This window comes from Aedes aegypti, chromosome 2, assembly GCF_002204515.2.
Source record: "Aedes aegypti strain LVP_AGWG chromosome 2, AaegL5.0 Primary Assembly, whole genome shotgun sequence".
Taxonomy (NCBI): domain Eukaryota; kingdom Metazoa; phylum Arthropoda; class Insecta; order Diptera; family Culicidae; genus Aedes; species Aedes aegypti.
In genome coordinates, this window is record NC_035108.1 from 238,993,867 (window position 1) to 239,005,985 (window position 12,119).

The window sequence follows — 12,119 nt, forward strand, 5'->3', positions numbered from 1 at the left end:
CGGGAAGAGCCCCTCGATGATCCCCTCCAGCATCTGTGGAGATTGCTCCGTAGGAGCAATTGCACCTCTTGTCTTTGCCATTACGATCCTGTAGGCATCACCCCACGGGTTCGCGTTGGCACTCTGACAGAGTCCCTCGAAGCAGGCCTTTTTGCTTGCCCTTATCTCGGACTTCAGCGCGACTTTGGCAGCGGTGAACACCGCCCGTCGTTCTTCACGCTCCTGCTCGGTACGTGCTCGCTGCATCCGTCTCCTGGCCCGTAGGCAGGCACGGCGCAGGTTCGCAATAGCTTGAGTCCACCAGTATGTCGGTGGTCTCCCATTCCTAGGGTGGACTTTTCTAGGCATGGTCGCATCGCATGCACGCGTAAGCACCGCTACCAGTTCGTCCCCGCTTAGTCCGAGTAGGTTACGCTCACGGCGGAGCGCCTCCCTAAGTACTTCATCATTGAAGTACGATGTCTTCCACCTACGAGGGCTTGGCCTTGACCTAGCCGCTTCCTCAACCCGCTGCCTGCTGTTGTTGTAGTCGATACTGTAGCGAACCGCCAGGTGGTCGCTGTGAGTGTAGGCATCGTCTACCCTCCAGTTCGAACTACTCGTTAGGCCAGGACTACAAAAAGTAACGTCGATAATCGACTCCGCTCCGTTACGGCTGAAGGTACTTTTGGCACCAACATTAGCCAGATCGACATCTAGCACGGCCAGTGCCTCTAGCAGGATTTGACCTCGCTGGTTCGTGTTACGGCTTCCCCATTCCACGGCCCAGGCATTGAAGTCACCCGCTATTACAACTGGCCTTCGCCCTGTCAGCGCGGTCGTCATGCAGTCCAGCATCTGCGTGAACCGCTCGGTCGACCAACTCGGAGGCGCATAGCAGCTACAGAAGAGGACCCCGTTTACTTTGGCGATCACGAAGCCCTCGTAGGTAGTAGACACCAACTGCTGGACAGGGTATTTACCCGTTGTCCATATCGCCGCCATTTTTCCGGATCCATCCACGACCCAGTTGCCGTTGCCGGCGGGTACTCGGTATGGGTCCGATATGATGGCGATGTCCGTCCCCCACTCAGCAACTGACTGGTACAGCAGTTGCTGAGCTGCGTCACAGTGGTTCAGGTTCAGCTGCGTTACCTGCACTGTGATTTTTCGTTGATGGCTCGTTTGAAGGTCGGGCACCTTGAGCCTCCCGTTGGGTGATTGTTGTTCACGGACTTGCCGGAACAAATCAAGCACTTGGGAGGGTTCTTGCAGCCTAGTGCCTTATGACCTTCCTCACCACAACGCCTGCACAACTTAGTCCTATCCGGGCCTTTACAGCCCCAGGACTTGTGTCCAGGTTCCCTGCACCTAAAGCAGATCACTGGTTGCTCATGTATGTTCAGTGAACATACTGACCAACCAACCTTGATCTTACCTACCTTAGCGGACTTATTTGCGTCTGCCACAGGTAGGTGTACTAAGGCCACCTGAGTACCTGCCGGACCTTTCCGTAGCTGAACGGCGGTGGTGGGCACCTGCACTTCGCACTGTTGCCGCAGTGCCCTGACGAGCTCTTCTGCGTTAGTGATCTCGTCAAGGTTCATCACCTTCAGAGTCACTGACTGCGTCAGAGCCCTCACTTCAACACCCGCGCCAAGGACCTCTTCCGCCAAACTTTTGTAGGCGGCGCCCTTGCGCTCCTTGTCGCGCTTAAGCTCGAGGATCATTTCACCTGTACGAGTGCGTCTGACACTGCGTACGTCGGCTCCTAGATCCGCAAGCTTCGCGTCACTGCGCATCGCCTTCAGGACTTCCGAGTACTTGGACTCTTCCGTCTTGATGATGATCGCATCACCCTTTTCGCGCTTGGCACCTACCCTCCTACCTTTCTTAGGTCTGGTATCCCTGCGCTCCTGATTCTCCTGTTTCTTCTTCTTCTTCTTCCTCACTACGGTTGTCCAGGGGGCGTCCCCCCCCTGCTCCGCCCTGACTTGTGGTGATGGAGGACCTCTCAAAGGTCGCAACCCCCTGTTCCCATCACTCCGTGAGGGGCCAGCCTTTTCGGGCCCACCCTTCTCGGCTTTCCAGGACGCCTGGCTGGGGTCCGATTTTCCGGCACTTCTGCCGGTTTTCGGGGTCAGTATCCGCCTGGCCTTACGAGCGCCGCCGGGTAGCTCCTCCCCTGACGGCTGCCTCGCGCGCTTCTGCGATTGCTTGCTGTAAGCATTCGCTTCCACGCTTTTGGGGCTGCCCGCGAAAACGAAGGGTTCCGTCTGGGTAGACTTCGGCACCTTCAGTTCCACGGGTTCTGCCGCAGCCACAGTCACCATGGGTTCAGCATGGTTCTGCTTGGCCGCCAACATTGACTTACGAAGTCTAAGCAAGGCCTGCTTGAGGTCCTTGCTGATGTTAGACTTCGAGGACGCAAAGTCAATTATGGAGTCGAGCTGCTGTGCAGCCACTTCCATCGCAGAGAGCCCATCTCTACTTTTATTGATGGCCCTCATCAACCACGCTCCATCCATAACTTCACCCGATGCGTTAGCCGGGGATGAAATATGGGTTCCAGCACTGGCACTACGTGCACTGCTGCCTCCTCCTGCTTCTACTCTCCTCAACGGAGATCTAGCTAGCCCACTTCTTGCGAAGGGGTTCGCTTCCCTACTACTGCTACTACCTGCACTACTACTATTGTTTTGATTAGATATTGTACTCATTTTTGAATCCCACGAGTAGCACGGGAAAAGAGGTCCACCACGCCAGAGCCCTGCATTAACGCGGTAAGGGACAAAATACTGTGAGGGGTGCCCAGGTGCCCCACAGGCTCCGTTAATGGCCGAACATCTTTTTCACCCCTTCGACCATTCATTCCTCAGCACGGTTTTTCGCATCACACCTTGAATTGGGGTTACCCCGTTTGGTGGACTCTTACCACCGGAACGGGTTGTCCGACTCTCTGGCGCGACGTATGAGTAAACCTCTACATTTTATAAATTCATTAGATTTTGATCAAAACTCGTAGAAGTTCTTTAAATTACCTGTCTTAGAAAAAGTATAGAATCTTCTACAAACTGAGCACTGAGATCTCTGTATCTGTAACGGTATCTATATAGCACTAAATTACTGTTGAGTCACAATTTTATGTAGATTGTAATTCTCTCACCTGACTGTGGTTTTGGTTCAATTACCGAACAACCAGATTAACAAACTATAGATCGTATCTAAATGAAAAATTAACTATTCAGAATGGAATTAGCGGATCATTTCAACACCGGATGATTTGCACGTTTTCTTCTCTCTGGTGACAGTTGCTCCAAACGTCAGTCGTTGGAAATCGACACCAACTTCACTCCGCGTGGAGCACCGTATTCTTCGACAGGTCTGCACACAATGTGGTGTACGGACAGGTGCAGCGTACGCTCGTAGAGTATAGGCAACAGTTATTTTGAAGAACTTTTGATCTAATTCTTCATTTGAGCTAAGTAAATTGATTTCGAAAGTTTTAACTCAAGGTGGACCGAAGACATCAGATATTTTAGTCTAACTGTTTTATTTTCAGTTATACGTGAATGAGGTGTTCAGAAGAGTTGCAGAGGAAGTAAAGATACATATTTTTGCTGAACATTGCTAGTTTGTAATTCTTGTGATTTTGAAATTGTAAGCAAATTTAAGCGAAAAATATTTTTAAATACCCATAACTCAGGGAGTTGGTGAAAACGTAATTTTTGAAAATTGAAAAATTCCATTTCAAAAATACACTTAAAACTCTAAATTCGCCTGTAACTCAAAAGATTTTAAAGTTAACGGCGTGCTGCCTTCAGCAAAGTTGTAGGTTTTAGCTAGATCTACAACTTTTTCATATGGAGCTTTATGGAGAAATGTGAAACAAAATATGTCGAAATGATGATATGATTCAGATGTAGGTTAGCTTATGTAGATCAAAAGTGTCTTCGACAAAGTTGTTCAAAATAACTCTTTATTAAAGTTTGCAGAATATCATCAAGCAAAAAAGTTTGAGTCAAAATTTAAACTTAAATAAGGGCCACCCTATTCAACATTTTTTTTAGAAGACGCAAAACTCAATTACTAATAACTTCTCTGAAGATATCGAACGTCTAAAATCGACGAGAACAGAGAAAACACTTTTTTCCTGCTGAAATGTCGAATTGGACTATTGTCGAGTGTGGGTTCGATCCCCGCCTCAGATCGAAAAACTTTTCGAGATGTTGTTCGGGCATGCAACGCACAAAAAACATCTCGAAAAGTCCGTTGTCTAGAGTGATGCTTCCTTCAAAGGGCAAATAGAGTCCTCAAGAAAGCTTGTGGTTTGATTTCAACAATGCCATGTTTTTCAAGAGGGATCTGGAAAAATCAACTAGGAATTCCCAGGACACATTGAATTTGGTTATCAAAATATTTATTTTCAGATTCCATAAACATATAGACTGTACGTAAATTTCTTGTAAGAATATCTGGAAAATCTTTGTAAAAGTTCATTAGAAACTAGATGTAGAATTTTATGAATAAATTTCTGATGGAGTTTCTTGAGTAATTCACAAAGAAACTCCAAGGTTAGCTTCTGTGAAAGTTACTGTTAGTATTTTGAAAGAGTTTTAAAGCTCTCATTGGATACATTCTTGAATAAAACTCAGATTACTGGTGTAGTTGCTGTTGTCAATGCTGAAAGAATTCAAGAAGAGAACCATGAATAAGCTCTTGAACGAGTTCATAGATATATCTCTGAACGAAATTTTGTATAAATTTTTGTATTTCATTAAAAAAAATTCGGAGAAATTTAAGGTTGAATTTATGAAATATATTTGGCAGCATCTCAGAAGAATTGTCAGAAGAGTTCGATACATATCAAAGTTTTATGTAATCCTCAATTGATTTCTTTAAAAAAATGCAGTGTTCCAGAAATTGACTTATCCACCGATTTGTTTCGGGACAAAATGTCGAAAGACAAAATGTCGAAAGACAAAATGTCGAAAGACAAAATGTCGAAAGACAAAATGTCGAAAGACAAAATGTCGAAAGACAAAATGTCGAAAGACAAAATGTCGAAAGACAAAATGTCGAAAGACAAAATGTCGTAAGACAAAATGTCGAAAGACAGAACGTCGAATGTCAAAACGTCGAAAGGAGAACCAAACACCCGTTTGAGCTGAAAACCTAATCGATTGATCACCACCAGCTAATAACCAATCGATTAAGTTTTCAGATTAAACGGATGTTTGGTTCTCCAGATCCGTGCTTTTGAAAATATGAACTTTAGCTTCGATTTATCTTCACCTTAACAGCGATTTGTAATTGTTGTCCAGATTAATTTTTCGCATCGTATTCAATGAAAAGTGCGTTTGGCACATCGTGAATTATTTATTTTTTCGAAAAAGAAAACTTCCAAGAAAGCCAGCATCCAAGTTGGTCAATGGATTGACACAGAGTCAGATATCCAAGCTCGAACGCTACCAGAAACTGGAGGGCGAAATGATCGACATCGACAACAAGCAGCGGCCGCTTGTCCACTAGCTTGATCGCCTCGTGCCCGAGTATATCGAAGAGGTTGCCATCGTCGACCGAGAGGTGGTCAACGGGTACGTCACCCGGGCCATGAGATGTCCTTCAATACGAAGTACACGCCGAAACCCGTCAGCGATCAGCTGACAGAGGCCCAGCTGGTGCACGTGTACGTCGCTTCCTTCGATGAGCCACAGCCGAAAAAAGAGAAGGACGAATCCCGAAGTAGCAGCGGGTCGTTGATTTCTCCGACCGCCGCACATCCATACAATTAGCGGCAAATCTCGCTGCTCAAGCCGAAGGAGGAGCGGGTTGCTTCCGGAGGTAGAAAGAATATTTCGTCCTTCAACAGCATCACCTTCTCTAACAAAAAGGTCCTGGTAAACGAGCAGGCTCTCAAGAAGATTGCACAGAAGAACATCGCCGTTCCGAAGAAGCTCATCAAGGCCCACCCTCAGGTCGAGAACCTTCTGTATCCGGTTCCGAAGCTGCCGGAAATCGAATGCCGGTCAAGCAGGAACCGGAGTAGGAACCGGAAGAATTTCCGTCGCCATCAAGAGGAGCCGTATGAATCTGCTCCGGGCGTTGAACAAGGCCAAGAACAGCAGTCTGACCCTGAGTAAACCGGAAGATCAATCGAACGCGGTGGGCCACGGTTTTGCTACCCGTGAGAAGGGCCAGAAGCAATCTTCTGTCCGGATCGGGCAGCAAGCGTCCTTCCATCGGAGCTTTATCCAACTCGTCCCCGAATTCGCGCTCTTCCACGCCCCTTTCGGCGAAGGCTTAGGATGACTAGTCCATCGATCGTGCTCTGATGCCCATCGAGAAGTACTGCTAACCGTAACCGACGGACATTGCCGAACTGGAGCAGCCCGTACTCATGAAGTTCATCGAACTGCTCACCCTGGATGATGATGAACGCAGATGCCGAAGCTGAAATAGCGCTGAGCGAAAGGATTTTTACTACAATAAAATCAATCATTATGAGAAACAGATGTCGCACATCGCCGGGATAAATGGCCGACTCTGTACTGTACTCGATTGGAAGCGAAAGCACTGAGATCTGATTGCCTCCATTACCGGAGTGGGGTCCAGAGGACAGCAAGGAGCAGGCATAGCAACGGGTTGGAAGCGAATCGGTCTCATTCGGGAAAGCGTCCAAGTCAGTACATACTGCCTAGACTTGAGAATAAAATTGGAATTGTTTGCAATAAATCGGTTCCCCGGCTAAACTCAGCGAGGGAATAAAATTCCTAGTTCCACCACGTATCGCAAAGAGTAAAATATGTGCCTTGAGTTAATTTCGGGTCACTGAACTAAATGTCGCTCTCCCCTCCTAGATGTTCCAGCACGTCACAATTTGAAGTATCCGTTGAAAAAGTTATAGGGTAACCTTCCTATTATTGAGGACTTAAGCACGGTGTTGAAATTTAAATCGTATTTCAGTGTCGAAAACCTAAATATTATAGTATTTTGTAATGTGAAGCGTTAAAACTATCCTTTATCTGGAGTATAGTGAAGTAAAAAAGTAAATTTTCGAATCAAACGTACATTTTTTAACATAAATCAGAAGCGCTTCCTATGTCCTATTATTGCGGTATTTCATCCTATTATTACGGTAGTGCCGTCCTATTATTGCGGTATACCAAAAATCATAGATTTTATTGTATTCAGTATACATTCAATGCCACACAATGTTCTAGCATTGAAATTATGCACCCTCCATATTAATGACACTGCACGGTACTGTCAGTTTGCGTGACTTTGGACATATATGTGAAGAAAACTAATTCATAACTTTATGTCACGATTCGACAACAAATCAACAGAATCGAATGATTTTCTGCCGGTTTCGTCTCCTCTTCCGTCGTAGCTGGATAATGTTAACGTAAAACGACAAGGTTCTTCCATCTGAGACCACTAGTCGCTGTATAAGGAATGATTTTTTTTACTTAAGTTCAATCCCAATGTAGACGCTTTTAAAAATTTGTTTCACTAGTTTTCATTAATCCAATGCAATTTCAAGAGATTGTTTACTTGCGATCATCTTGTATATTAGTTTTTCAACGCATTTTTGGCATATGTTCCGATTTTCAATCAGTTTACGTGATTTTTCGGTAAAACATTGTGTATATTTACGATATATTTGTAAATAAGAGCAACTACAGGGTAAACATAAAGGGAAATTTTTTGTTAGACTAAATAAATGTATGAATGACAAAAAAAATAAGTCACAAAATAGTATCCTAATAATATGATTGATGTATTAAGCAATAACATTTAAAATGAAAATTGAAACATCGATTTTTTGAATGTGATTTACAGATACCGTCGATGGGGGTGACAATGGGTCTAGGGGGTGAGATTGGGTCAAAACGGAAAAATATGTTTTGTGAAATATTTCAGCTAATAACGCTGATATTACTAAAATTAATAATTCATATGTTAGGGAACATATTATTACACATAATTCATAACAATATACATTTTTAGAAATAGTAGTTTTTGTTTACTACATCAATAAACTTGCATGTTGAAACTAGATAAAATTTACAACATTAAATTTCTCCTGTACAAAGTATCACGCATGTACTCTAGCCTCTATCGTTGTATTAGTAGAATGTTGAAAGTCTTTTCATTACACATCACAGGTATTTTCCGGAATCTGTTTGATTTTCCCACAAAAAAACATTTTTTTCGGTACGATGTCTAAAACATTGAAAATGGGGGTGAGATTGGGTCAATCAAGAACGATAGTAAATTAAATTCCAAGTCCACTTTTTTGACATTTTACGGTGCTGAGTGTTCTCTTTTTTCATTAAGATATGTTTATTCTTTTTAAATACAGCATCTCTGAAACATCAAACAAGTCTACTTAAGTATTCCGTGCATTAAATAACAATACAACGCATTTTGACAACTTCTCAAACCAGCAACTGTGTTTCGTGCGCAGCAACATCGTAAATTTTTATCAAAAGGGTGTCTTTTTTTTCTAAATTTGATTATTTATTAGTGTTTTCATATTATAGAAACATCTCACGGAAGTACAAATGAGTTAGATCGCTGAAATACTGGGATTATGACGTCAACTTCTGCCTGAAATTTATTGATCGTGGAATGTCGCACCGAAATTTAACTATTTGCGAAGTTTTTAAATAATCACTGTTTCAGTACACCTTTGGGGAAACTGAATGGGCTTTATAGCAATGGGGATGAGACTTTGAAGACAATTTGAGGGAAAAACCAAGAAAATTTATGTAAACTTGACGATAAATGTTGGGTTTACATATTTTTTTCTCATAGCTCTTCAATTTTCAGTATAATCTTTCTTTTAAGTGGGTTTATCATACTTGTGAAACATCTTAGATATCTTTTTGTCTTGTTTGCATTGTTTTTTGTCAATATCTTTCAGTTGTGAATGGTTTTGAAATCATATTCCTAAAAACAAGTTATTTCAATTACAGTGACCCAATGTCACCCCCTCTATGGGGTGAGATTGGGTCATTTTTCATTCACTTGTGGTGCCGCTGTGAATAAATATTTGTCTTTTATTTTTTGAACAGTTGTTTATGTACCATCAAAGTACATACACACCAAATTTGAAGTTTATTGGAGTTAAATTGCGATAGTTATTCAAAAAATAAATCGCACATATCCCTTTTTGACCCATTGTCACCCCCAACGACGGTACCACAATAATAGCAAAAAAGCTATTTTCATTGTCCTATTATTGCGGTATAGGCTTTTTCTCAAAAATATATAACTTTTATTCAAAATTCAATTTCTATCATGTAACCACATCCATACTGAACTGATATACCAGCTGCATATAATTGTTTTGATCCAAAAATTCAAAAATTCACGCTTACGAAAACCCGTCCGTAGATAGAGGGACTGGTTAAAAATATTGGCTTTTCTTGATGCATAATTGAAAACTATTCTTCTAACGATCAAAATCGTTTTATTTTCATACATTTATCTGGTACAGCTTGGGAATACTATAATCTTTCATCATCATCAATAATATCCATAGAAAATAGAGTTTTCGATTAATAATGAGGGTTCAAGTCTTATACCGCAATAATAGGGAATACCGCAATAATGGGCAAATTACCCTATATTTTAAATACTATTTTTATTGGTTTCGAGTCAAATTTAAACTACGATTAAAATGTATATGGGTTTGAGATTTCTTACGTACCATACAAATTATTTTCAATTTTCATACAAAAAATCTTATCATGGGGGAGGGGGGGTTTGAAAACCGCCATACTGCCTTACATAGTAAATGGACGGCCCCCTAGTTGCTGCATGTATGCGCTCAATACTTTCGATGGTGACCAAATCGCGTCGAAGCCGAACGGCGCGGCTCAACATCAACTACGAGACTCAGATGTAAAATACGCGCAGCAGTTGGAAATAACACTGCCAACGGAAGAGCAGGATGGCGCCAGCACTTGCTGAAGGGCACATACAGTTTGTCGTAGGTAGCACCGCAACAGCAGAACTAGGTTAGGCGGTCCCGAATCAGAGAAAAGGCCAAAACTACGGCGAATGCAAGCAGTTGAAGAATGAGAAGAATGCAGTATGATTGAGAATACCGCAATACCGCACGAGAGCGAACGAGGCACGAAACAGGCGAAACTCGATCTACCGGAGAAAGAAGCGCCAGCAAGAAGAACTTGATCACGAAGCGATGGAAGAGCTGTTCCACGCTAAAGACACACGGAAGAGAAGCTGAACCGATCGCGCAAAGGCTTTGTGCCTCAAGCCAAGATGTACCGAAACTGTGAATACGACTACGACAGCACTACGACGAGCACCTTAATGGTGATGTGGCCAGTAGCTAAGGTGGCAGGGAAATAATTTTGGGAGCACGTAGACCAGCCGACACCAGCAGGGAAATCCAGAGAACGATGCGTTGCTGTAAATCGTGCCTGATTTGGACTCCGCTGAACTTTTCAATCGAGTAAGGTGACAACACCGTACGAAGTTAACCACCAACAAAACGCTGATTAGGCCGGTACTCCTCTATGGGCCCTACTTGCAGAAGGTCAACACGCGCTTGGTGTTTTCAAACGGAAGATGTTGCGGACCATCTATGGCGGAGAGCAGATGGAAGTCGAAACGTGAACCATGAATTGCACCAGCTACTGGGAGAACCAAACATCGTCCACCTCGCAAAAAAATGGGAGGTTGCAGTGGGCCCGGCATGTCACCAGATTGTCGGATAACAATCTAGTGAAAATGAGTCTCGAAAACAATCCGACCGGTATAAGACGATATGGTGCGCAGAAAGCAAGATGGGTCGATCAAATGGAGGATGATCTGCGGACCCGTTGCAGAATGCTTGGCTGGCGAAAAGCTGCCATGGAACAAGTCGAATGGAGACGTCTCATACGTACATCAGAGGCTACCCAGACCTAAGCCTGACTGGTGAAGTAAGTCTTCTTCTTCTTCTTATTCTTGGCATAACGTCCTCACTGGGACAAAGCCTGCTTCTCAGTCAATGATGTATTTCAGTGTGATATGCCGAAGAAATCATCATATAAAATCAAATTTTCAATACATCATACAATGCGATATCGATGAGTGTTCCTCAAATATAAAATGCATTTGGTTTGACTAATCTGACCATACATTGTTTGCATTTGTGCACCATTTAGTTTATTTCTTTTATTCACTTAAATGCCACAAAATTGAAATTCTTCCAAGAACATGTCCCTGAAACGATAGACTGACTATAGATTATCCAGTTGACAAGTTTGCTTTTGATATTTTTCCTAATCCTTTAACATATAGTCACATTTTTAAATAATTCTTCTGACGTTCAGAGCCGCACTCAAATGGAATGTTCTTCGATGTTGCAGTTCGCATTCTTGTCTCAATAGGAGCCCACCTTGAACACGATCAAATAAACTTCCAAGCAGCAATTCATTTTAAAAACGTCAAATTCCTGATGTCCCTCCGCCAGGAATACTTAAGAAAGCAGATACTTACGTGTTCGTCCACCGAATATGTGAGCTCCCCATCGTCGTACAGGACGAACCACCTTCGCTGCCATCGCTGGAACAGAAACAAAAATAAATATTGGAAATTAATTATGACAGACATAAATAAGAACTCGAAAGAAAAAGTTTTTTCTTAATAATATGATGCATTTATGAGTGCAACGTCTCATGTTGCTTCCACGGTGCCCAGCGGGGAGGGTGAGGGTCGGTGTTAATAAATTGGTCATAATTGAAGAGAGGATAAGACAAATATTTTCTTAAAGTCTGCGTCTTTGGTTGCGAAAGAGAAATCGCTTTCTTATGCCTACCAGCACGGACCTTTAAGGAGGATGGGGACAATATTTCCACAAAAGTCTTTATTTGGGATGGGCACAATGTTTATAGGTACTATTAGTTATGAGTTTTTGGGGTTGTGCAAAATTGGAATTACGATAACGGGGAAGATGACCGCGATTTTCACCGTTTTATTGAATACCAATTTTAAGCAGTGGTTTCCAAGCACATCGTTGACGGGATAGCTGTCTATGAAATACGAAGATTTTTGGATAAGATACGAAGCGAATTAAGTAGATTCAGGGCGATAATCTTGGCAAGAGTGTGTCAAACATA

At 42.9% G+C, this 12,119-nt stretch overlaps 1 protein-coding gene across 5 annotated transcripts in view; it reads right to left on the reverse strand.

Moving 5' to 3' along the window:
- LOC5570937 (protein outspread) overlaps positions 1-12,119 on the reverse strand; it is a 656,156-nt gene that overhangs the window by 160,311 nt on the left and 483,726 nt on the right. For all 5 annotated transcript variants that reach the window (XM_021844551.1, XM_021844546.1, XM_021844549.1 and 2 more), the window contains exon 3: positions 11,500-11,565. In XM_021844551.1, the coding sequence (XP_021700243.1) occupies positions 11,500-11,565 (66 nt within the window). The remainder of the gene's footprint in view (positions 1-11,499; positions 11,566-12,119) is intronic.